The 27934-nt window shown below is 35.6% G+C and overlaps 1 protein-coding gene across 6 annotated transcripts; it reads right to left on the bottom strand.

Annotated features, from left to right (window-relative positions):
• Positions 1 to 6065: 6065 nt before the first annotated feature.
• LOC129253890 (protein BANP-like) lies at positions 6066 to 27928 on the bottom strand. Of its 6 annotated transcripts, none has more exons than XM_054892323.2 (12): positions 27825 to 27928; positions 25219 to 25404; positions 23471 to 23510; positions 23092 to 23195; positions 22387 to 22532; positions 21637 to 21827; positions 21129 to 21239; positions 18499 to 18574; positions 12222 to 12385; positions 11677 to 11846; positions 10792 to 11004; positions 6066 to 6602 (listed from the first exon to the last, which is right to left on the bottom strand). In XM_054892323.2, exons 2-12 carry the CDS (start codon positions 25381 to 25383, stop codon positions 6483 to 6485), a joined length of 1500 nt encoding a protein of 499 aa, XP_054748298.2. In that variant the 5' UTR covers positions 25384 to 25404; positions 27825 to 27928; the 3' UTR covers positions 6066 to 6482. The 6 variants fall into 6 exon arrangements, with proteins under 6 accessions (XP_054748298.2, XP_054748299.2, XP_063951338.1 ...); XM_054892324.2 differs by having other exon boundaries at positions 25219 to 25401; positions 27825 to 27912; XM_064095268.1 differs by having other exon boundaries at positions 25219 to 25401; positions 27802 to 27834.
• Positions 27929 to 27934: the final 6 nt, after the last annotated feature.

Consider the following 27934-nt stretch of genomic DNA (forward strand, 5'->3'; position numbering starts at 1 on the left):
TGTGTAAGTGCAAGAATGCTGCTTGCGGTTGACGTCACAAATCAAATAATTGAAATTCTAATAACTTTTTAATTATTTGATGAATTTTTCTCAAACCTTCAGCAATATTTCTTATTATTTTTTCTGCTATTACAATAAACTTTTTGTCAGGGTGAACTTCCCCTTTAATTAAAATATGAATGTTGCCACTATGAACAAGAATTGCGATGAACAATTCCTTGACACAGATAAATAAATCAGTTTTTACTGTAATTGTAAACTTGAATTATTGTATTCCTGTTCCATGTCTTTGATTTGTATGGATAGTCCATATGCTTGATATAGTAAACCATTGTTTGAAGGTTCAGTAAACTATTGCAAAGGAATTATTTGTAGTCTTTGCTTATTTTTCTTTTTCATAATTGTGCTGCATTGTTGTGTAGTAGCAGCTCGCAGTAAACCCTTCAATGTGGAATAATACTCTCTGATATTTAGAGAGCTATGAATTTTATTTAAACGTTTTGAAAGGAAATGTTGTGTAGTAAACTTCTAGAGTATTTTATGGGCTCTCTTGTAATGTATAAATTTATTGGATTACTGATGTAATAAAGCATAGTAAATTTAAAGTCATGTGTAAGTGCAAAGGCACATACCATATTTTAACAAGTACCATATTTTGATTGGTTGACTGTTCAATTAGGCCTGTCCCCAAATGAGCTGAAGTATGATATCTCTACTGTTTGATTTAAATGTAACAATTGGCTATCCATACTTAAACCACAAGTTAAACCTGCTATCAGATTATGGGCCCTTGTCTTTTAGCTCATATACCAATTTTGTCCTCCTTTCAGTGAGACTATACCCATTTCTTCTACTAACCACGAGGTCTAACACCACCAGGGGCCTGTTTCATATAGGACTTGCAACTGTTGTAACTTTGCCATAAAGGCAACTGCCACGGTAACAGGGCTCAGCAGTCAATCATAACCGTGGTTTCCATGGTAGTTGCCATAATGGCAAAGTAACAACAGTTGAAAGTCCTTTATGAAACGGGCCCCTGGTCTGTAGGGTTAAATGGACTGTTTATGAACCAAATTTTCATTCTACAAAATGAAAAAAAAATATTACGAGTGGAGATTAAAATCACTGGGCGTTAGACTGGATGAGAATTAGACCAAGTGGGTATTAGTCTATTAGACCAAGTGTAGCAGACCAAGACAGAGGCAAGTATGCTTCATCAATAGTACACCAAATTGGTTTCGACCATGTGGTAGTAGACTGTCTGAGAATAAGACTAAGTAAATATAAATCCAACTAAGTGCGACTGAAGTCCCTCTTTCTGTTTGTGAAACACTCAACCATATCTCGAATAGGCCAACACCAATCCTTTTTTTGACTTATTTTCAGAGAAGTAAATGTGTATATTGTGATATATCTGTGAAGACATTAAAATCTTGTCTCCCTTTTTGTGGTTGTATCTAAAAAGGTTATAGATATGTTGCAGTGAGCATGAAAACATGCTGTATTCCTATTTTGTAATAAATATGTATAAACTCTGTTCAGGGTTTAATTTTCTATTTCATTGAACTTTACCAGGCAAGTGCAATTTTTCTTCAAGAGCAATGCTGCTTGCATTTTCATGAAGGTTGGTTTGTTTTTGTTTGTAATTCTATTCATTTACCCACATTGAATTTGCTTCAATTTAAATATTTACAACTCCAGTATTGATAGCCATTGTAGGCCTACTGATTGATGTCTCATTGGAAATGAAATTAATAAAGTGTACCAAAAAATCAACTAAAATTTATTTATCCAGTCCACTTTTTTTGTCTAAAAATGGGGCAACCCAGGTATACTGTATATATCTACATGCAGTTTAGGTCAAATTGATACCAATGTACCTAGTAAAGTCCCTAGTTTTCAGTTTTCTTAAACGCAAATTACATCTCCTTTGGTGTTATAAACATCAAATTATGTGTTTATCAGTGAAATGTTAAAAAAATATTTCATAAAAATAAAATTACTTTTAACTTAATGCACGATCATTTCATAGCTTATTAAAATGTTAAATAAGCTCTTTATGCAAAACAAAGGGTCACAAGTTGCTCATAAGGTTGTTGGTAACTAACAGACAGCTTTATGAAACCCCAGGGGCCTGTTTCATAAAGGTCTTTAAACTCTTTATGTTGGCTTTGCCCTGGTAACTAATGTAACATGGTAACACTGGCAGGGCTCAACAGCCAGTGAAAACAAAGCTTTCCATGAGAGTTACCGTTATGGCAAAGTTACCATAATCTTGAATTTTTATGAAAGGGGGGCCCCAGATTAACCAGAGTAGTGTCATTGATGATTTCACTCCAAAATCAGGGGGAAAATGAAAATTGAAACAATTCATTTCAAAAGGCACTCTGTGAAACTGATGGTGCTCAAAGGTTAGTGAATCCCACTAGAAAATTAACATATTAAAAGATTTCCAAGCTCTGCCATGTTTTAGATATTTCATTGTGAATTCAGGTGATAAAATATTACATTCAATAAAGATCGTTCTTTAGGCTCACCAAACATTGTAGTGTTTTCTATGTTCAACACTCGGCATGAAGGAGTGCATTTTGTGAAGGGGTTTTTGAGCACAACTGTGATGATGATATGTAATGCACATGTAACACTGGAAGAGCCAAGTGAGTGAGTGGGGTCCCGTTTCATTAAGACAACTAATTTAACTTCGCCATGGCAACAGGGCTCAGGAGCCAATCATAAGGTTTCCGTGGAAGTTACAATAATGGTAAATTTACACGAGTCTTTTTTTTTCATGAAACAGGATGTAGATATAATTATGATGCCCACTTTTAATTTTAGTTTACGATTATCATCTCTGAAATTACTGGTACATGTACAGTATACACATGTATGTAAGTCATTTCTATTGGTTCTGGAAAATAATTCAAAGCAGTTTTTATTAGCCACTAGCCTTATCATTCAAGCAATTAGAATTACATCCTCTTACATTTTCACCAAATGTCCATTTAATGACCCTATAATTCTTTAAGTCAACTTAAAATTGGGTTGACCATGGACTTCACTTGTTAGAGTTGACAAATGCACATTTATGATAGCCCTCTAGAAATGCAGATAAATGGGTATTTTTCCTCTGCCCTTTCTTTCCTCCTTGCTTCCCCCCCCCACCCTCTTTCTTTCTTTTTCCTCTCTTTCTCACTACATCTCTCATCTTTTTTTCTTTCATGCCATCTTTTTCTCATTCGCCTGCATCTCTCCCCTTCATGTCATTGCTTCTTTTCTCTCCAAAGGAAACAAAACCTGATAACAAAACTATTTCAACTTGAAAAATGAATTCTTGACTAGGCAACATTTTTTAATTCATTTATATACCAAATTAATTGTACATGAAGACACATAAAATGAGGAATATTAAATTCCCATCTCACGCAAAATAAATATATATAATTCTCTATTCCAAAAATAGAAATGTAACAAATTGAAACATAAGCATCTCTGCAAAATATGTGTTAATAGCTCAACCAGCAAATTAGAATAAGAAGAAAAACAGACGACTGAAATTCGATTTTTGTTGGCTCTGTTTTAACATTATGAAATTAATATAACAGTCTCTGTTACAAGCGGTATTAACACTACTTTCTCCCCCGGTTCTAGGCTGATAATATGATCAGGCAGTGGTGTACAGTGGTGTACAGGGATGTACATGTAGTCAAGGCCACATTTTGCCAGCCTTGGCATCGGCAATTGTCTATGGGACAGCGTTGACTTTAGCGACCATGGGACTCTGGTACTCCCAGCCACGACTACATCCCTGCATATCTTGTTACAAACAACCCGAGTATTGCAAGTCAGATGTATGCTGTGAATTATTTTAATTGCATTTCCTAAAGTTGAAATATTTATTATTCATTCGGTACTTCTACAAAATAAATCTTGTTTTTCTTAAAGGATAAAATAATTAAGTTATACAAATTCAAGTTTTGTAGCAGTCTACCTAGTACATCAGGGTCCTGTAACACAAAGGTTTGCGATTAATCGCTAAATGAAATGACCTATCAAGATCATCGTTGCATGAGCGTTTTGCTCAGAAGACTGACCAGGAACCAATCAGAATATTTCTTTCAACTTGGCGATTAACCTTTGTGTTGTGGGGCCCAGATCGCAGACAGAGAAGCAGAGTGCAAATTTAGTCACTGTAATACGAAGAAATCAGTAAACATGACACTAGCAAAACATTTTGACTATAATAAAACATTTTCAAGGCAAAAAGTTTAACATTAAAATGAAATTATATACAAAGTTTGCAATAAATTAGTCAAGGGGATGTTTAATAAAATAGTTAAATCTTTAAAGGACAAGTCCACCCCAACAAAAACTTGATTTGAATAAAAAGAGAAAAACTCAACAAGCATAACACTGAAAATTTCATCAAAATCGGAAGTAAAATAAAAAAGTTATGACATTTTAAAGTTTTGCTTCATTTCACAAAAGTTATATGCACATCTTGGTCGGTATGCAAATGAGGGAACTGATGACATCACTCACTATTTCTTTTGTATTTTCTTATATGAAATATGAAATATTTTTATTTTCTCGTTATTGTCATGTGAAATGAAGTTTCATTCCTCCCTGAACACGTTGAATTCCATTATTTTAACATTTTGTGCTTCAGGCAAGGAGGTCCTAATCGTCAAATTCGTAAAAATTGAAATATTGTATAATTCAAACAATAAAAAACAAAAGAAATAGTGAGTGGGTGACATCATCGACTCTCTCATTTGGATGTAACTGGCTCGTTCATATAACTATTTTGTTAAAAATAAGCGAAACTTTGAAATGTCATAACTTTCTTATTTTACATCCGATTTTGATGAAATTTTCAGCATCGTGCTCGTCTGATTTTTCTCTATTGATTCCAATCAACATTTTTCTGAGGTGGACTTGACCTTTAATACTTAAATTTGTCTGCATCAAAGTCATGCTCAAGTGCCAATATGCACATATTTGACATGTGATATCAGTGATAATACAGTCCTCCCCCCCCCCCCCATAGCACATGATCCGACTAATAACACGATGCATATCCCACATGCAACTGGAAATTTAATTGTAATTTCAAGTTAGACTGATATCTTTATGAAACCCCCACAGAAAACACATGTTAGAACTTCATGTTTGCCAAGGGTACACATGCAATGGTCCTGCAGTAATTCAGGCAAAATCCCTGGAAGCTCTCAAAGTTCGGTCATTTTAATCCTTGAATGTGACCATCATTACATGAAATTAGCAAACCTATATGTGGACATCATACACACATGCCATTGCAATTCTTACTAACGATGGAGTCGGAGGGTAAACATCCTTAGGAGTTAGGACCCTTAGGCCCGTATTCTGAAGTCAGGTTTAACTTAGACCATGGTCTAACTCTGTGCTAATATTATGGGAAGCCAAAAGTGTCATCATTTTTTTATTAAGTTGCACGTTTCTTATGTTTAGTGTGCTCTTTCCTGATTCATCAGGATGAAGACAATCATCTATTTATACTTCCTAGACAATAATGAATGATTTGAGAGCCAAATGAACTGAAATATTATATCTCTACTGTTAGTGATTTATGTCACATTAAACCAGAGTTTAAGTTAAACCTGACTTCAGAAACCAAGCCTTAGAGTTACAGTGACAGAGCCTTGATATTGGTGGCCCCAGATGTTCTTGGCATCTCAGTGTTTGTAACCAATTTTGTGTGTGAAATTGAACACGGTTGCCTCTACGTATATACATCATGTTAGCCAGTGGTGTAATAAAAAAATATTCTGAGGGGGCACACGACTTGATGTAGGAATGTAGGAAAGATTCTAATATGTTGTGAGCAAGCTGGAGAGTAAGAAAAAGATGATTTAATTCTGACTTCATTCTACCCTTATTATCTCTCTTTCCCCTACCCCTTGCCATTACAGTTTGTCTTCCTTTAGTTTATTCCCTCCTCTCTCCCTCACTCATTAGTATTCATGGATGTTCCTCTCCCATAGTGTAATATATTTCTTCTTTATATCTTCTTTCTTTCCCTCTTTCCTTGTACCGTTTTCTGTTTTGTCTCCCTTGTCATTTTTTCTCTTTCCCTATTTTCTTTCCCTTTACTTTTTACTATCTTTTCATTTTCTTCCTCCTGTTTCTCTTCTTTATTATACCTTTTCCTTCCTTTTTTCCTTTCCCCTTTTCCTATGCTCATTTTTAATTTCTCGCTCCCTTTTCTCTACGTTTCTTCTCTCCTCTCCTTTCATTTTTCCGGTACAATTTCCTCACAAACCCCCATCCTCCAGAGCAATGTGTTGATACCCCTCTGGGGCCCATTTCATAAAACTAGCTAGAACGTTTTTCAGTGAGTAAAAAGCTACTGAAATCCTTCAGTCTGATTGGCTGATAGGTTTTAGAAATTGGGCATAATAACAAGTCTTAATGAAACCGAGCCCGGTCTCTTTCCAAGTGATTCATTCCTTGGCCACCTCAAGTTGGACTTCTCTGATTTCCAGCTCTCCTGACTGAGATATGGCAATGGTATGGCCATTTGAAAGATGAATCTCACTGTCTTTGCCAGCTTGGGCTATTACCTGGGTGTAAAAGAAAAAAAGAAAGTATAGACTATAGAGAGAAAACAAAATTGTTCAGATAATTATTTAGTTGGTACGTGGAGCGTTGTGGCCCAGTGGATTAGTCTTCGGACTTTGAAACAGAGGGTCGTGGGTTCGAATCCCAGCCATGGCGTAATTTCCTTCAGCAAGAAACTGATCCACAATGTGCTGCACTCGACCCAGGTGAGGTAAATGGGTACCGGTAGGAAGTAATTCCTTGAAAAGCTGTGTGCGCTATGAACGCCTAGCTTAGCCGGGTAATATAGGAGCGCCTTAAGCACCTAACAAGGTGGATATGTGCGCAATATAAATACCCTATATTATTATTATTATTACTAGCAGAGCCCGTGGATTTCCACAGGTTTTGGGGGTGTGATTAAGTTAAATAGAATTTGTTGTAGATTGACATGTTTATTCAAGATAGGGAAAGAAATATACATTTGAATTTTTTAAGAGAAGGTTGTGGTTTGAAAGGAATGTGAAAGTTAGGTTTTTATTTGAAGTCGTAATTTGTTTTGAAAAATATATGATTGATTAAAGGTAATAGTGAGAAAGTAAAAAGTGATAAAGAGTATAGGATTATGGTTAATAGAAGAAATACAGATAAGAAAATTAAAATGCTATTGAAGTTGGACGAATATGATATTTAGTTAAAGTAGCGTTTAAAAATATTGCCCGTCATTTTAACTATAAAAAGGGAAGTTTAAAAAGTATTTGGTTTGGAGGATTTACATTAACCCTTTTATTTACTTGTTCAACGTATTTCATTGCATTAGCTGATATTCATTTTATCGCCCCCGCTTTTTATTATTATTTTTTTTTTTTTTCTGTTTTTTATTTCTATTGGTCCCAAAAAGTAAAGAAGAAAGAAAACATTTTAAAATGACACAAGTTTAATTTTTTTTTTTATTATTATTTTTTTGTCCCCTTTATCACTAAAAAAAAAAGGATTAAAGAAAGAAAATAATAAGGAAGTATAAAGGAAAGGAAGGACGAAAGAAAAGAAGAAGTGAAAAGTAAAGAAAGGATAAATAGAAGGGAAAAAAGAAAGAACAAAGTGAAAGGAGCCAAAGGGAAAAAAATGTAAAATAAGAAGAAAAAAAAAAGTATGAAAGCAATGGGGAAAAAACAAAGAAGCCGTAGTTGCGATATGGACTGAAGTTAGCGATCATTATGATGTGAACCTGCCGCGCAGACACACAGGCGGCGCGGCGCAAACTGCCCCATCCTTCGCGAGGCAGGTTCACATTATTATGATCGCTAACTTTAGTCCATATCGCAACTACGGCGAAGTCCAACTGAGAATTCAAACGAAGGCGTCGAGATCGGCTGAAATTCAGGTTATGGATTGATTAGACATTTGGGAATAAAATTATTATATTGTGCCAAAATTAATTGGCGAAAATCGCCCGGTGCGAAAGTGAATTTCAGTTGTGACAGAATGCCAAAATCTCATTTCACGTTCACTTTAAATTCTACACATGATTCAAATCAAAGATCTCGCCATGTTTTATATATTTGTCCTTTTAAACGGTATTTGAATGTGGTTACGCCTTGTTTTTTGTTTTCCACAGTGATTATTGCATGTATGAACAGAAGTGAAATATTTGTTGTGAAGCACTGTGGGAATGTTGTGTGATCATGGAGCTATGGTGTGATGGTATTCTAATTAATTCATCATTTTTGTTATAATACTGTAAACCTGGTGGATGTGAGGGAGTGGCCTGGATGAAAGGAAAGTGAACATGTGTCCAATTACTGATTTGCATATGTGCATTCCCTACATTCCATGCAAAGAATAAAGGAGAAGTCCACCTCACCAAAAAATTAAATTGAATTTAAGGAAAAATAAAGTATTGCAGAAAATTTCATAAAAACTATGATTCAAAAATTTAAAAAATTACTATTTTGACATTGAGAAATTTGCCTAATTTTACAAAACAATTATATGCTCATCTTGGTCAATGTGCAAATTACAGAACCGATTATGTCACACACACACTCTAATTTCTTGTGTATTTTTTTGTTTGATACATGTACATGACATGTATATTTTATTTTAATTTTCTCATTTTCTTTAACAAATTTTGAGAGGGATTTTAATACCTCCATTAACATTCGTAGTTTCCATGAATTCGATGAAGAGTTTTTATATGAAATTTGCTAAAATTGATATAATAAAATGCAACCAAAATTTAGAAAGTAATGTGATGTGACATAATCAACTCTATTTGCATACCATTGTTTTGTGTATATAACTGTTTTGTGTTAAAAAAGGGAAATTTCTCTATTAATTCAAAGATTTTTTGTCGATGTGCACTTGACCTTTAACTCACTTCCCTTCCCACCCCTGCCCAAATAAGTGTAATCAAGAACTTGAAAATCAAAAGTGATTAAGAAGATGTAAGATTTAATCATAGTTATTAATAGCTCCATGATTTAAAAATACAGGCCTAAATAGAAATTCACATGAAAGCAAAAAGAGAATAAAGCTGGGTAGGAAGGGGGAAGGAATATGATTTAAAGAAAAAGCAAAAATATATCCACACCACCCCCCGAAAAAAAAATATTATAAAAAAAAAGCTCCGGCGGGTGCGATCCAGGGTCCCTGCACACGTCAATACATTGTTCTTACGTAAGTCGCCACAGATCGCTTCATACATTTGTTGGGTTTTTAAAGCTATATGGAATGCTGTAAGTCTGTGCGCCGCTGTTGACCAATCAGAACGCGGCGTTCGGAGCGAGACGACCCACGTGACGCGTCTGTCGTCTGTCATGGTTGAATGTCGGGCCACAACACGCAAGTCTACGGGGATTTTCGGTGGAAGAATCGGACGACGACTTGGTCGTGCGAGGTCGTGATGGGCTGGGAGTGCGGCGAGTCCGTGAAGAGTGGCAGGCCCGACACACGGTGCGATTTTGGAGCCCGGGCGTGGCGGATCCCGGGAGGAGATACGGTTCAACCGATCACCCCCCCTCCGGACTTAGAGTATTCATGTAATAGATTACTTGTATTGGGTTCATGTCTATTTTATCTTTTCACCCTTACCCTTACTCCCCCTCTGACCACATCTCTCTTACCCCCCCCCTCCCTCTCTCTCTCTATCCATATCTCTTTTCTCTCTCTCCCAATCAATCTCAGTCTCTGGTATACTGCCCATCACTCCTTATTTTCAAACTTTCCAAAACACATTCTATTTCTTCCTCTATTCACTTCTCCTGTCTTTAATTTCTTCAATGTCCTTCCTCTCATCCCCTTCTATCTCTCTACATACTATCCTTGTTTTTTCATGTCTGTTTAATTTTTTTTTTCTAATTTTTTTTTTTTTTTTATTCTTAAATCTGAATAGCTTTTGCAACAATCCCTATAAATACTTTTTCCAAAACACACTCCAGAAATATGTAACTCTGGATTCTTCCAAGAATGCAGGTCAGAATCTACAGGAGAGCCTGTAAAGCCCAGCGCACACATTGCGATGCAATTGCACTAAGATCCGATTGGTTCAAATTACCAATTAAATGTAAGTGCAATCGCATCGCAGGCCAGTGCACACATTGTGACAGTCCTGCAGATTGCTCATGACATCATCGTATACACCAAATCTGATTTTTTTTTTAAAACAAATCTGATCTGAGTGCAATCACGTCGCACAGTGTGCATTGGGCTTGAGAGAGAAGGGTGACGGGGGAGGTGGTGGATTTCGCCCCTATCTGAGTTGAAGATGGGATCTACTATTAATGAGGATGAGACATCTATCTATTGGGGAATCTGCTTAATAGGGGAGGGGGTCGTAACTTACCTCTACAAAAGATCGTGTTGGATTTCACTCCCATCTGGATTGAGGATGTGACCTCAAGAGAATAAGAATGAGGCAATCTATTTGGGAGTCTGCTTTATACAGGAGGGGGGGACATAACGTACCTCTATGATCTGATCATGTTGGATTATGCCCCCATATAAATTGAGGATGTGTCCTATCAAGGATGAGGATGAGACAATCTATCAAGGAATCTGCTTAATAGGCGAAGGGGACATAACGCACCTCTTTCAACTGGCCGTGATTGATTTCACCCCCAGTCGAGAATGAGGATATCTCCGACCAGTGATGAGGATGAGACAATCTATTGGGAAAGAAGGGAGCGGGAGGGGGGGGGGGGAAGAACGTACCTCTTTAAGCTGGTCAGGTTGGATTTCGCCCCCGTCTGGATTCAGGATGTGTCCTACCAATGAGGGTGTGGAGGTGGTTTCTATGGTGCTCCCATCAGGTTGCTCCTGGATGATGGTGATGCCTGTCAAGCCTTCTTCTGTTGGTACATGTATGGTCTGTAGCTCATTTACAACCTGCTGGAGGTGCTGTACACTTTGGCTCTGCTGATACGCCTATACATGAAGCAATTTATCAATGGTAGTAGAACAGGTCCTCGACCATTTCGAGATTTGGTAATTGAATAAGCAGTAAAACACCTACATAGTCTGAAAATCCGATAACTTGAACTCAAAGACATTTTGATAAATATTCAACTCACTATGCCGGAAGCATTGCTTTGTATCCTCCAGAAAACATGATACAAAATCCAATTACCATTATCATCATTATTATTGTCATTAAAAAAGACAGCAATGTTTACAATCTTCTTGCTAGAAGGGAGGCAATCACTGCCATTATAGTGTAGGCACAATGCTTGTACACAAACAAAAGCATAGAAAAGAGTTATTTTCACAGCCGCACAGTGATAAGGGTATCAAATTGCCAAAATAAGAAGAAAAAAGGATGCATCCAACACCCTGGATTAGTATATATGATAAATATTTTTCACCCTGTCATGAAAATAAAATATTTAAGGCATCATTTAGAGTGGAGAAATCATGACAAATAACTTGTTTAGGATAGTACGAGATCAAAGAATGATTACTTATTTCAGGTCAATTTTGAAAGTCCATGAATAAACATTACATGGTGTCCAAAATGAAATGATAGAGGGGGAGATTATTGAATTGATTAATTGATTAATTAATTAATTGATTAAAGAATGAAAAGAAACCTTGTATTACCTGTGTTGTGTATATATTACTCGAACAAACTCTTTCCTTCTTAATCTGCTTGGGGTAGAGTTCCAGACCCTTTTGTTTACGTCTAAATGCTGTGCGACACTTGGAATCTATGTTTAGTCTGATCCGATACCAGTCTTCATTTGTAATCCCACAATGCTTCACTAGATGACCTGCATAAGAATATAAATTGTTTTTCAAATGTGCTATTAGCAATCAAATGTTTCAATTTGCAAACAAAAAATCAAAGTCTTTGGTTAAAGGTACACATGTACGACTATAAAGGGGGTGTTTATACTAGAATCTCATTATTTGCAATCGATTGTAATTATAAATAGCAACTTTTTCTTAATCAATACATCACTTGACCTTGTAAAGTAAATTAAATTCCACATGCACACCAGTGAGTAAGTGTAATTTTGCAAACATTTGCAAGACTCATGATAAAATTTGCCAAAAATATGTTGATTATAATTTTCTTGTAACAGCTCCCCCTTAACCCCCCCCCCCCCCCTAACAAAAAAAATCAAAGCTTTGCCCACACTCACAGTGAATGCCGTAGATGAGTAACGGATCAAGTTTCTTCTTTTTATGTTTGCCGGTACCAGAGAGATTCGAGACTGCCTGGGTCTCCTTGTCAAACAGGAAATCCAACAACTTGAGAGCAAGCTTGTCAGCTGACTTGTACATGTTCATAATGTGAACCATCTCACTGTAAAAAATGAAAAAAATTACCTCCATCATTACATTTATTGGATTCAACTAATGAGGAAATAATGGTTTGTTTTGGGTTTTTTTTTTCATTAGATTAGTAACATGCTTATTCAACCCTATATGGCTCATTCGGTAAAGAAATGAGGAAAATATTTCCTCAGTAACTTATTTATTGGATTTAAATAAAATTAGGAAAGATTTTTCTTTTTCCTACAGATTAGAATAGTAACATGTTTAAATAACCCTATATAGTAAACCGGCCAAAACCATTTTTTATACTTCGGACGGCAAAATAATAGTCTTGCAAAAATACCTAGAAGTAGCGTACGGCTGGATGCCAAGCGCACTTTTGCGTGAAAGTGTCATTTTTAGCGTAAAATCTGAAAGAATGTCGAAAATCACGCATTTTGATATTTTGACGGATTATCATCATATTTTTTATTATCTTTGATATTGCAATTATTTTTATTCAGAGCTTCAAATCAAAAGTCTATTAAATATGCATTTCAAATTGGAATATTACACACAAACATATTGCGCAGTGAAACATAAAACCGCGATTTCCTCAAAATAAAAGTTTATGAAAACTATCAATAGTTTGAAGTTTTTTACGCAACTTAAATTCTTCGATTTCAATTCGTTTATCCATCGAATGTATAGTAAATGTCCTAATGCCACAAATATTAAAATAATTTTCAAGTAAGATGGAAAATATCTCATTTTATGTAATCCGAAAGAAGACAATGTGCATTTTACCAGGTGCGCATTTTGAAAGAAAAATTGAAAATACCGTACATTATGTACATAATTACATGTATAAGTACATACTAAAGCGAGTTTTTAATTACATGTATAAGTACATACTAAAGTGAGTTTTTAATTGGATAGCACAATTTGTCAATACTTTGCATCCCAGCTAAAAGTCTTGCGGAAATACTGAGGAATGACGTAAAAAAATCGTGATTTACTAAAAATAAAAGTTTGTGAACACTATCAATAGTTCTAAGTTTTTTACAACTTAAATTCTACGATTTTAATAAATTGGTTCATCTATTGAATATCGATCGTTTCTAATGTCACAAATATTAAAAGAATTTTCAAGTAAGATGGAAGATATATTTTCCGAAAGGGGACATGCAAAATTTATCGGGGAGGGGGGGGGGGCATTTTGAATATAAAATTGAAGATACCGTACATTATAAACATAATTACATGAATAAGTACATACTTAAAACGAGTTACAAAATTTCTGGCTGCAACTGCCTCTGCCCCCCCCCCCTCCCCCACTGCCTAAGGTCATGTGTAGTGTCCGAAAGGATTACATGGAGCTGAAAGTATCCCGTTTTCAAGATAATATACCCAAAGTATTCTGCTCGCGATTCGAGTGTATACTTTATTTTGGTTTAGCGAGATAGGCACCCTACATGGGATTACAAAAAGATGCCAAATAAATTTTCGACTCGAGCTTCGTGCTGGCATTAATAAATTCTTAGCAAGCAACCAGAGGACTGATGGCTTAAGGTACTCTCCGAGGGACCTATATTGAGGATTTAAATGCCTTACTACCATTACTAGTAAGGCATTGAAATGCCTTACTTGGCACTAGCGCACCAAGTGGGAATCGAACCCAGGCCACCGGAATCCGAAACCCCCTCACTACCGATTGAGCTATCGCGCCTTAGAATGTTTCGTTTTTTTAATTTAAAAAAAAAAGCCAGCTCGGCTTGTAATGGCTTTTTTTTAAAAACAAATACATAACATTCTTTACGTCATCAAAATGTCCAGTTTAGGGATTGGAATATAAAAATTAGATTGCGTTTCGCGCTCGCATCAATAGCCTATATATTATTTTTTTTAAATATGTATTAAATGCCCCGTTTTCATGTCAGAATATTAAAGATTTCTGAAATTTTTAACATTACAATTAGATACGAATCATGTTCATGATTACACTTACGAATTGTGCATGTAACTTTCTAACTTTCAGCTCTAAATTTCATGGCATATACAAAAACTGCTTGTGCTTCGCGCTCGCATTATTCAAATAGGCCTTGTCAGATACTTAATCGTTCTTGTGAGAATAAAGCTATATGTACTTAATGATAAATACTTGATAAATGAATCTATTTTGGTACCCCCTGCAAAATGCCAAGCCCCGCCCCCGTCATGCCCGTGCTCCTCTGCTGACAAAAGCCTAGCTACGCTGCTGGTGAGCGAGCTGACTGACCAAGTCTTTTGAACAAAAGCCTTAATTTAGGGAAGAATTTGTGTTTATTAAGAAAAAATGTTTTAAATTACAATATTTTCATTCAATTGAGGTCATAATGAATAAATATACATATATATATAAATGTATAAATAAATAAAAGAATAAATAAATGACCCCCTCCCCAACAAGCTTTCCATTGTTTTGCTTCTGTTGTTTTATGCTTTTTCTTGATTTTTGGGGGGCAATTAGTTTCCCCCTCCCCTCACTTCCATGCATCTTCCATCAAAAGGCTTACGTCAGTGTCCGTAGCTCATTTTCTCAATTCTAGAATGTAGAAGGCATCGTTTTATGCAACTACGGTCTCTTTATCAGTTAATTGAACAGTTCATTAGACCGGAAACTAAAATAGATCGGTCAATAACCATTTGCATGAGCTAAGAGTTTTCATCTGTGGAAAATGATGATTGAAATACCAAAAGAGTAGGTTCTTAAAGTTCACATTTTAATTCTTAAAGCTCATTTCATCACATGTATTGCCATGATGGGAAATGCAGTCGTACGACCATTATGACAAACAAATCTAAAGGCTAATGGCCAGCGTCCAGCGCAGATCGTACAACTGCATTTCCCAAAATGGCACTGGCAATACATACATGTATGTCCAGGGCTACCCAGGGTCGGGCTGTCCTGCCCCCGTCTTAGCTAGACTACGATATATAACAGCATGGACCTATGATAATAGGTATGGCTAAAGTTCAGTGACTCTAAATGACCTTTTCTAAATGACCTTTGACCTTAATCATGTGATCTAAAACTTGTGCAAGACGATCAGTAATACCTGAATACTCTTATAAGTGTCATTAATTTTTTCTATACGTTCAAAGTTATAATGAAATTTCAAAAAAACGTAACCTTGGTTAAGATTTCAAAGTTGATATGAGGCTGTTATATCAAAACTGCCGTCGCCTCCATCGGAAAAGTGGCCCCTTTTGTCCTGCTCTGCTATGCAGGCGAGACAAAAATTAGGTATTGCCTTGGCAACGGCCATATTTTTTTTTAAAGACTTTGATAATCAAATAACTGAACTGATTAAAAGAGAATAAAATGCTAATTCAATCGTTTTATTCATACATGTATATTTTCTATGTTTTTTTATATGGATATTCCTATAAAATTAATGTTACCATAGTAACGGCAAATTAAATATTAGACCTATTTATGAATATCGCCACAGGTAGATTTACGTTCAGCATCAATTCATTCGCGGAAATAGCGAGAAGATTGAATTCTACAAAAGTAAACATAATCCTATAATATCATGACGAGTATCGCACTGATTAATATTAGTATATAACTTATGTGCAATATAAATATAATATTGTGCGCTGTTTTTTAAATCAGAAATGCGCATCCAATAAATGTACATTGTTATCTTTCACATCTATAACATAAAATGATATATCTTGCATCTTATTTCATTTTTTTTTTCACTATATGTGACATGACAAACAATTATTATGTATTTATTCGGTCAGCGCTAAAATGGACAAAATTGAGATGCGGAACACAAACATTATACTAATGATAGTTTTCACAAACTTTTATTTTTAGTAAATCACGATTTTATATTCCATAGTGCCATATATGTGTGTGTATTATTCCAAATTGAAATGCATATTTAGTAGACTTATAATTTGAAACTCCAAATATAAATGATCGCATATCAAAGGGAATCAAAATTTCTTACAAATCCCGTCAAAAGCTCAAAATGCGTGATTTTCGACAGCCTTTCAGATTTTACGCTAAAAATGATACTTTCACGCAAAAGTGCACTTGGCATCCGCCCGTACGTTATTCCTCAGTATTTCTGCAAGACTTTTAGCTGGGATGCAAAGTATTGACAAACTGTGCTATCCAATTAAAAACTCGCTTTAGTATGTACTTATACATGTAATTAAAAACTTGCTTTAGTATGTACTTATACATGTAATTATGTACATAATGTACGGTATTTTCAATTTTTCTTTCAAAATGCGCACCTGGTAAAATGCACATTGTCTTCTTTCGGATTACATAAAATGAGATATTTTCCATCTTACTTGAAATGATACTTTCACGCAAAAGTGCACTTGGCATCCGCCCGTACGTTATTCCTCAGTATTTCTGCAAGACTTTTAGCTGGGATGCAAAGTATTGACAAACTGTGCTATCCAATTAAAGGAGAATGAAACCCTTGAAACCAGCTGAATCCATATCAAAGAGAAAAATCAAAGAAACATATTGTTGAAAGTTTGAGGAAGATTGAAAGAATAATAAGAAATTTATGAGCATTTGAATATTGAGATCACTAATGCCATGTAGTTCCTCCTATTGGCAATGCGACCAAGATCTGTGATGTCACACACGTACAACTCCCTCATTACTTTAGTACTTATTTCACTTATATTCTCACTTTTATAGAGTCTATCACAAGGTGAGGTGTTCTCTTTATGAGAGGACAAGTACAGAGGTTTCACAACATTATATCATTGATGAATCGATTGTCATATGATTAGAATGAGCAAAAAGAGATGTTTTGGGGTATATTTTCAGTGTCCAAAAGGGGAGAGTGTTCATCCGTGACATCATAGATCTTGGTCGCATTGCCAATAGGAGGATCTCCATAGCATTAGTGATCTCGACATTCAAATGCTCATAACTCTTCTATTGCTAGTCCTATTTTACTCAAACTTTTGTTGATCTTATTCTTTGATTTTTCTGCTTTCACAAAAGCTAACTTGCTCCAAGAGTTTCATTCTCCTTTAAAAACTCGCTTTAGTATGTACTTATACATGTAATTAAAAACTTGCTTTAGTATGTACTTATACATGTAATTATGTACATAATGTACGGTATTTTCAATTTTTCTTTCAAAATGCGCACCTGGTAAAATGCACATTGTCTTCTTTCGGATTACATAAAATGAGATATTTTCCATCTTACTTGAAAATTATTTTAATATTTGTGGCATTAGGACATTTACTATACATTCGATGGATAAACGAATTGAAATCGAAGAATTTAAGTTGCGTAAAAAACTTCAAACTATTGATAGTTTTCATAAACTTTTATTTTGAGGAAATCGCAGTTTATGTTTCACTGCGCAATATGTTTGTGTGTAATATTCCAATTTGAAATGCATATTTAATAGACTTTTGATTTGAAGCTCTGAATAAAAATAATTGCATATCAAAGATAATAAAAAATATGATGATAATCCGTCAAAATATCAAAATGCGTGATTTTCGACATTCTTTCAGATTTTACGCTAAAAATTACACTTTCACGCAAAATTGCGCTTGGCATCCGGCCGTACGCTATTCCTGGGTATTTTTGCAAGAATTTTAGCTGGGATGCCAGGCATTAACAAATTTTGCCGTCGAATCCTTATCTAGAGCACTTTTTGACGTTTAGCCGGTCTACTAATATGCAGTAGTTCATATCAACCTTTGTCTAACCAACCCTGGTATATGAAATATTGTTTTGACTTTGAACAAATGTTTCCATTAAATCAAATACAATGACAGGAACCAATTGAGGAAAAGGTTGTTTCATATTCAGCTTCAGAGAACTTTACTTACTTCCCACATTTGGTAATTGGATATTAAGAAGCTTTATACAAAGACTATGTTCTAAAATTTTTAACCCTTTCCAAGCTTGAGAAGGAGTATACACAGATATTTCATTTTGATTGGTCACCCAATAGAAAGACATTTTGACGTAAAATGTGTAAATTAATCCAATAAAACTCATTTGTGCTTTATATTCTTTATTGTTTCAGGTCATAAACATTTATATATTAAATCTAGTAATGAATAGGAATAGCGGCAAACCTAAATAAAGGTTTAATACTGTATACTCACGTTGGGTTTATATTACACCTGACCCTCATTGCTGGACTGTTCACATCACCTAACCAACTTCCATTTGGATAATCCTCTGTTCAAAATAATTCAATATGGAAATGATATGAACAACTCTAATCTATTTTGTTAGTTATCAAATGGAAGTGTCTAATGGCATGAATCCTCGCATACTTCTTGAATGTGGGACGCCAGAAGGGTGGTTCGTCAGCATGTTTTGTCATCAAGTTTTCAGACCGACAACTTACCATGGTTTTGATGGGTCTGCTGTAAATTCCATACATTAATGGAATAACAGAATTCAACCCTGGATTCAACATTATACCCTATCCTAAATCTAACCCTAAACCTAACATAAAATCCTTTTGGAACCCTAACCTTATATCTTAAACAAGATAAAGCCCGGAGAAATTGTCGCCAGAGCGAATGTCGTGTCACTGCTTTTGATTGGCTGAGAAGCACTGTTACCATGGGAACTGTCGGATAAAACAGGACTTGATCAGGTAAAATATCTGACAGGTGAAAATTTTGTAAGAGGGTCGCTAAAAAACAACATGAGCATGAGTATTTACTTGTTGTCTATAAAGTGTAGAGTAGGATAAGCTTTGCCTGGCTAGAAAGAGACTCAAACTATTTAGTGTAAATTATATAACAAGGCAGTGTCTAGTGTTATTTGGGAGAAAATATCAGGCACTTGAAGCAACATCAACAATAACTTATTGAGAGACTGTCAGTGTCATAAAGGTTTTTGGAAACATGCTGATACTGCAACTGTTATAACTGCATTGCAGGTTGTGAAGAGGAGGGGGTCAACCATTTTTTTGAAGGGGATAAAAGAAGGATAGGAATTAATTAAGGAAAATCTAAATTATTGTACATTTCCCAATTGTTTTACTAATCAAATATTTTAAAAATTCATAATTTTTTATTTTATTGTTCAAAACAGAAATCTAAAATGGAAATATTCCGAAAATTAATTTTGCCCAATCGATCGTGGGCCCGGCAGCCCCGCTGTGCAGCGCCAGATCGACATTGCTCTATCCTTTAAATTGTTGAATGCCAAACATGGTAGCATCCACTCCCATCTTTAAAGGTCTTTTTGTACTGATGCAGCTGGGGCTTGAACTCCCGACCTCTCATTTGTGAGAGGGACGCTCTCCAAACTGAGCAAAATCATTATAGAAATATGATCACCATCATCATCCTCATGAAATAATAGTAATGTCATATTTTACTCGAGGTAGCCACTTCAGTTCCGAAAACTGTTCTCCCAGTGGGTCTTGCTTAAAGGACAAGTCCACCCCAACAAAAAGTTAATTTGAATAAAAAGAGAAAAATCCAACAAACATAACACTGAAAATTTCATCAAAATCGGATGTAAACTATTAAAGTTATGACATTTTAAAGTTTTGCTTAAAGCTAAATGACAGTAGTTGCAGTAAAATACTGATTTTGTGAGGAAGTCTGTAAAACCAAGGTTAAGTATTACTATATCATCGTGGATCTAGATCTGGTACAGTTACATAAACTGAACTTTGTGAAATCATAATATCTAAGCTAAAAAACGATCACACTGAAGATCGCCAACACAGATAGGCACACGTGGGACAGTGTATTATTATTGCTGGAATAAAGACCCGACGGAAGTGACAGAATCCGCGCTTATTTTGCTTATTTCTCAGCAATTACACAATTTCTTCCAGAATCTCTTGGCACATATTTTTTATTCATACAAACAGACACTTTGGTGATCATTATATTAAATTTTGTAAAAAGTCATTTTGAGATCGTCCCCACAACTGGAATTTATCTTTAATTTCACAAAATAGTTATATGCACATCCTGGTGGGTATGCAAATGAGGAGACTGATGAAGTCTTCCACTCACTATTTCATTTGTATTTTATTATATGAAATAGGGAATATTCTATTTTTCTCCTCCTTGTCAAGTGAAATGATTAATTCCTCCCTGAACATGTGGAATGAGCATTGTTTAATACTAAACGATTCAGTCAAGTTGGTCCTCATTGTCAAATCTATAAAAAAATGAAATATTGTATAATTCAAACAATAAAAAACAAAAGAAATGGTGAGTGAGGGACATCATCAACTTTCTCATTTGAGTTGTGCATATCACCGTTTTTGTGTAAAATAAGCAAAACTTTAAAGTGTCATAACTTTCTATTTTACATCCGATTTTGATGAAATTGTCAGCGTTTTGCTAGTTTGATTTTTCTCTATTTATTCATATCAACATTTTTCTGGGGTGGACTTGACCTTTATTTAACATCATTATGTTATTATTACACCAGCTTTAGCATGGCTACCTTGATTGGGCGCTCAAGCATCCAAGTAATTTCTTCCTACCAGTTACCCATTCACCTCACCTGGGTTGAGTGCAGCACAATGTAGGTAAATTTCTTGCTGAAGGAAAATATGCCATGGCCTAGGAATCGAAACCTACATCCCTTAGATTGAAAGACGAGTCATAACCATTAAGACCACAGCGCCCCCACATCATCATCATCGTCATCACCTCCACCACCATCATCAACACCATCATCACCACATCACCATCATCATGAAAAAACGAAAAAAATCAATGATAATAATCTAAAGTCGGACACTAACCTTCAGAATTGAGTGTGATGAAAGTGAAGTTTCCATCCGTGCTGTGTGTTTGCTTAGGGTCCACCTCAAAATTCTCATCCTTCTGATCAACGGTCAACTCATCTAGCACTTCTGGAAAGATATTTCATGACAAATCTTTGCTTATTACAGATGAACATCAAAGCAAATCCAAAATATGGCGAAACATCATGCAGAACATTCGTCTATCATCATCTTAACCAATGTAAACCATGAGATTAGGTTTAGAAATACCTCTAAGAATGCTTCAAACTTGGAATGAATAAATTAATTACTAAACAAAAAGATATATGAATAAATTAATTTGTAAACGGATAGATTTATAAAGTAAATAGATAAACTACTAAAAAATAAATCATTAAATAAAATAGATAGATGGGATTGATGGATGGATGAAACGATTTATGAATGAATGATGGGATGGATGGAAGGATGGATGGACGGATGAATGAACAAACGAATGAATGCATACAAGAATAAAATATTGTACCCATTTCATTCTGCTTCACATCAGCTTGAATCTCCACAGTATTCTGAGCATCACATTCCTTCTGAACTTCAGCTTTCAATGTCCTTAGCTGATCATCTAGCTGTTCATCTGGTAACGTCACAATGACAGTGTGAGGTCTGGGACCCTTGACATAATTAGCAGGTCTGTCAGATTGACTCCTTTTCTTTGGTCTATATAGGCAAGAAAAGAGTTCTTTGGGTTTCAAAGACAGTCAGATGGGTGTATTATAAAGTGGTTTGTATGTTATGAATGACTAGTGACCCTTCCTTGTCCTACATGGTATATTCTTATGTAGCTGACTATGCACCTAAGAACATGTTCTCATAGTGTGTAAGAACGTGCATATCATTACAAATAGCTTTATGAAATGCCTACCAGGGTCCCGTAATATAAAGGTCAGTGATTGATAGTATGCTTGATTTTCACGATTAATTCTACATAACATTGTAGCCAATGCAATCAATCATTTAAAAAAACGTTCTACGATCATTTGGTTCATATATTCCATTTCAATTTAATGTAATTCATTTTTCCACTTTTGATTTTTTGCAATCACAATGAATGAAGATAGTTTACATATTGCACAATCATTAATATGCACATACATAATATTGATCAACATGCATAATACAATCAATGATTCATAAAACAAAGAAATTGAAAGGGAGGTCGAATTAAAAAGCATTGCTTATAGGGCAACCATATACTATAGGACTGGCAACTGCTTACCGTGGCGTCCTCTTCTGCCCAAGATCTCTTTTAAGTTCTTCTATCTCCTTTTCAAGCCTCTTGTTTGATCTCTGACAGGCGTGCAATTTAGATATCACTGTCTTGAAGTGCGAGTCCAATGATTTCTTCAAAGCGGCCATAGATTCCTGTGAGGTTCAATTTTATTTTAAAAAACACATTTTATTCTATAAAAAGGCTGCCAATAAACTGTGTTCTGTACACCATCAATAGTATCAGGAAAAAACATAATACTTCTGAATATGAATGATCTGAAAATATTAATTATTGGTAATTAGAACTTCAAACATGGTTAAATCAAATTGAAGTGGATATTACAACATAAACATAGTGATAAATGTGGAAGGAAGAAATAAGACAAACAAGTGGAACGCCTCTGGCAGTCTCGCCTGCATTACGCAATTTAATATAGCAGCAGTGCTAACTTTGAAAACTACTATAAAATAATCATTCACAAAAACATCATTCATATAATGACATAATACCACGTTCATTGACCATAAATGACATTTGAACAGAGACTTAAGACTGTCAACTACACCCATGTCCACATTTCATTCACTCTATCCTATTATAAAAATAAACATTGGTGGTGCATGTATTATGAAAAGCACAAATTTGTGTGACAGTGAGCCACACACATAAAGTATTGTATTTTTGTGGATGATTTGGTATAGTTAAAGATACCTTCATAGTGGAAGTACTATGCCTTTGTCGGATTGATTCACTAAACCTTCTCCGTGCATCTTTAGAACGTTTCTCAATCTCTGAAAAACTGGATCTGAAGTTACCTGGTGATGTAAAAAAAAAAAAAAAATAGGGGAAAAGAGAATGTTTGAAAATAAAAGGTAGGCTACAGTGTAGTCAAGCACAATTAGTCTTCATACTATGTACTCTTATCTCTAAATGTAACACTCCTTTTCATGTCAGTGTGAATATCATTTTGCATTGCGAAAATCATGTGCAAACTATGTGCAAACTGTAAAATAGCATCATCCAGAATTCCTAACAAAGAAATATTTACATGTATTCTCTCTACATAGATTGCAGAATTTGCTGTACTTACTTGGTTCTGTTTGCGTACTCTCATCAGTTAGCTCATGCATCTAAGATTTAAGTAACAAATACATTCGAAACAAATTAAAATGAATTCAAAATGATACATGACATAAGCCTGAAGTAAAAAAAAATGTATGCCTCCGTCATTGCCAGAATATACTGCTGGCATACAACTAAAAGTTACTTCTAAAATTATCAAAAATAATGGCCTCAAAATACACTCAGATCATCCATTCTCAAACACATATGAAGCAAGATTGAGGCTGATCCCTCAAAAGGTAAGAGATGTCATGTTTGATCTTTGACCTCATGACCCCACACCTAATGAGATCATCACTGGTCTAATATGCCTACATGAAGGATGAACCAAGTTTTAAGTTTAACCATGACACAATTCTTTAGTTGGGCAAGGCATTAAAGGGGGATCCAGCCTTGGTGATAATATATTGCGTTTAAAAGGAAGAAAATAAATAAAACAGAATGGTGAAAGTTTGAAAGAAATCGGACAAGTAATAAGAAAGTTATAGCTGCTTTAAAATTGAGATACCCAAGACTATGTAGATTTCAAATTGGCAACTGGATAAGTAAATTATGACAAGGGGCAAGGACAACTTTGCCTTCGGCCATATACTTTATTATCAGCGATTTGTGGTTTTCTCCTTTTTACCCCGGGGGGGCCACTTACATTGACGAGTGGATACCATGCGCGACCAAAAAAACACGTAAAAAGGATGTCCTTTTCACGATAGGGCACGTTACGTACGTAACGTGATAAGGGTGTCAAAAACACAAAAATAATGAAAAAAGGGTGTCTATTTCGCTAGGAAAATTACGTGTTTAGGGTCGAATTTGCGGGAATGATAAAACAAAATTAAAATGTTTTATAAAGGATGTCCATTTTGCCCCAACACTTCGTGTTTAGAGTTCGATTAGCGCGAGGTGTAGAAAGTGGGGTCGTACTAAACCAAATAAGGTAAAGCCGACGACCGAAGGACCCGTAACAATAAAACATTCCTGTACTTGTTTAGGGGTTCATTTCAGGGAATATTTGCCAATAGTATCGTTTTGTTTCCAATACTTGTTAAGGGTAGGGTTTCACGCGCCAATACTTGTTAAGGGGTGCATTTTCAGAATATGGAAATTACGTGTTTAGGGTGCTTTTCGAGACCCCATGGTCGCGCATGGTATCCACTCGTGAATGGAAGTGGCCCCCCCGGGCTTTTTACCCATTCCCCTTGGGCTGTAATCTAAATATAGCCCAGGTAGTATGTTGTTTTATGTCCTCATGAAAGAAAAATATAATTTGAAGTAAAACTTTTGAAAAGAAAATGTCATTTTAGCCATTTCATGTACTGGAGTACATGGAAGAGTAGTTCTTGCCTTACATCACTATGACATCACATTAGTGGCCAATTGAAGTCTCCATGGGTATAGTGATTACCAATACTAATTCAAAACTTTTAAAAATTCATAACTTTCTTACTGTTTGTCTGATATTGTTCAAACTTTCACCAATTAATTTGTCTGATTTTCCTTTCTCCTCTGAAAGCAAGATTTATTTGGGTTCGATTCCCCTTTCAAACGGGGAAAAAACTGTAGACCTATAGACTGGTCTGACACATGTACATTTATAATACTACTAACATTTGATTGGGAAGAAATATAAATCAAAATAAAAAGTAAATGTACTATAGTGCAACATCTATGATTTTATTCCATCTAAGACTTATGAATTAAAGAATAATTTATATTCACTTGACAAATATGCGCAGTTGCCAAATCCTCTCCAGACTTCTTTCTACCCTTCTTAATCTTTGCTGGGGGCTCGTCAGGTTTACCAGATGTTGCAAGGTCTTCATCAGCATTCCCGCGCTTCTGACCAGCACTTAGCCTGAGGTTCCTCAATGTGCGCACAGACATTCTTGCATTTCAGTCCACCTACTTACAAGAAATACAGGAAATAAAATCATTAGTGGGACCAGATGTTTCATCGTGTAATTTCACAAAAGGATTTTATGGATATTCTATCCAACAAGTTTCCATTTGATGACACTATCAATAGAAAATTTCGGACAAATTAAAGTCTAAACTTCGACGGCAGATTTCATGCAATCTGTCAGATTTCCTTCTCCTGCAGACAGATGCAATTTCATCAAACAAATCCATTATAGATCACTATTGACACACAGCTCTCAGAGTGGCCCACCATCATGCATGGTACCTGAATTTTGCCCCCTCAACAAATGATGGCTAGAATGTGAATCAGAAGGGGGAGGGGTGATCAGGGGAGCGTTTCATCAACATTTTCGTCCGACATGTTGTCAGATCTGACAACTTTCCTTGATTTTAATTGGCTGAGAAGCACTGTTACTATGGTAACTGTCAGATAAAATAGGACTTTTTTTTAGTCACTCTTTATATTCACGTTTATATTTGCGGGTATTTCATAATAAGTTGCGCCCTTAAATGATGTCGCTCATACATGCTAATCCGGAAAATCTAGGCTATTATATGTTAAGTTAGACTAATAATATAACTAACAGTTAGCAACTTGGCGCTAATGCAGTTTCGCACCGGCCGATTACCAGCATACCTCATCACCAATACTTGTTCCCAAATGTCATGACAAGTCTCTTAGTCACATTTGGAGGTCAATATACCCACCTCTTTTCCAAATATCGCGATCGGGAACGGCTGTATTTCAGCTTTGATCTCGATGTCGTTGTTCGAATCCTCAGACATCACTTCGCGGATCGCTTGGATTCGCCGTGCGTTGTAATGTTGATATGGACTGAAGTTAGCAACCAAATCATGCGAACATGTGGCGAACAAACTGCGAGCATGCTGCAGGCGAATCTTTTGGTCGCATAACTTCAGTCCATATCAACATTACGGCGCACGGCGAATCCAAGCGATCTGCGAAGTGGTTAATGTCTGAGCTGAGGTTTCGAACAACGACATCGAGATCAAAGCTGAAATACAGCCGTTCCCGATCGCGATATTTGGAAAAGAGGTGGGTATATTTGTGGGTATATTCACCTCCAAATGTGACTGAGAGACTTGTCATGACATGTGATGAGGTATGCTGGTAATCGGCCGGTGCGAAACTGCATTAGCGCCAGCAACTTTTCTAAAAAATATATTTCTAAAAAAAATATATTAAGAGCAATTTGCAAAATGAGAATGCCAATGGAATTGGATTTGGAAAGAAAATCAGAATGATCATCACACACTATTACTACGGTATGGTAGTGGATCGTATTACCGAACACTTTTCATGAATTCAATCATATCAAACACATTATTCTCATAAAATTCACCAAACTTTCACCATAAATACACAATTACCTACAAAATATAAATATGTAAAAATTTTGCCGAAATTGTATTCCCTTTTTACGATATTAGCTTCCAATCGGACCCCTCTTCGCATGTGAAATATTTTGGTCACTTGAAAAAGGTATCGTAATTACCGAACGTGTGTTTTCTATGGGAAAAGTTGAGAAAACAACAAAATCACTGATGAGCTATTTTGACCATATTTTATTATTTTTAGAATATTAAGACTTTGAAAATGTGTTTTTTACCATTTTTCATCATCTTTCTATTCAAGTTCTCTTTGGAAGGATTCTGCAAAATTTTGAGCGTATGAAATTATTTCTGATGCGTATGATGCGCGCGTTCGGTAATACAAGGCCGGTCGGTATACAAGCACTCACTATACTACTAGTGTTAAAGCAAAAACAAATTTAAAAAAAATAGGTGCAAGACTGCCAGTGAAAGAGATATTGTATACCCAGTTGTTGTGTGTCCGGACAGGTTGTGTGTCCGGACGATCAGTTTTAGAAAGTCATTTGGAAAACTTTACAAGCAAAGTTTCATAAAATGTTTAGTACGAAATGTTAGGTAATATTAGTAGAGAACAAAACAGAAGATGATTACAACTATTGAATTCGTATTTTTAGTGTAATCCAAAGACAAAAAAGAAGGCTTCAAAAATATTAAGTGTCCGGACACCCCACCCCCCATCCTAATATATCTCTGACTGTACTGACAAGATTAAGAGTTGCACCACGCAGTCACGGGTTGAAGCCGGTGACTGGGCCGACGCAGCCGGGCGATTGGGGTCACAGAATCTGAGAACAGTGCAGAGAACACTTCGCACCTTAGCAGCCGCTACGAAATTACACAAACCGTTACAGCGCGCGTCTCCACCATCGACGGCCTCACAATGCATTGGCATTTGTTCAGAAACGTGAAACTTAATGAATATATCAAGTTACCCCTAATTTATCAAACTACAAATATCAAAAACATTGAAATAACATAAATTTCGACCTTGATTTGGTAGAGAGACTTACGATTTTTCGCGAAAACAACGAGAATAAGAACAGTGGGCGAGAATTTTGGAAACAAGAACAACGCGGATCCCGATAAAATGGCGACGTGATGGGAATGCGAAGATGACGTC

This window comes from Lytechinus pictus, chromosome 2, assembly GCF_037042905.1.
Source record: "Lytechinus pictus isolate F3 Inbred chromosome 2, Lp3.0, whole genome shotgun sequence".
Lineage (NCBI taxonomy): Eukaryota > Metazoa > Echinodermata > Echinoidea > Temnopleuroida > Toxopneustidae > Lytechinus > Lytechinus pictus.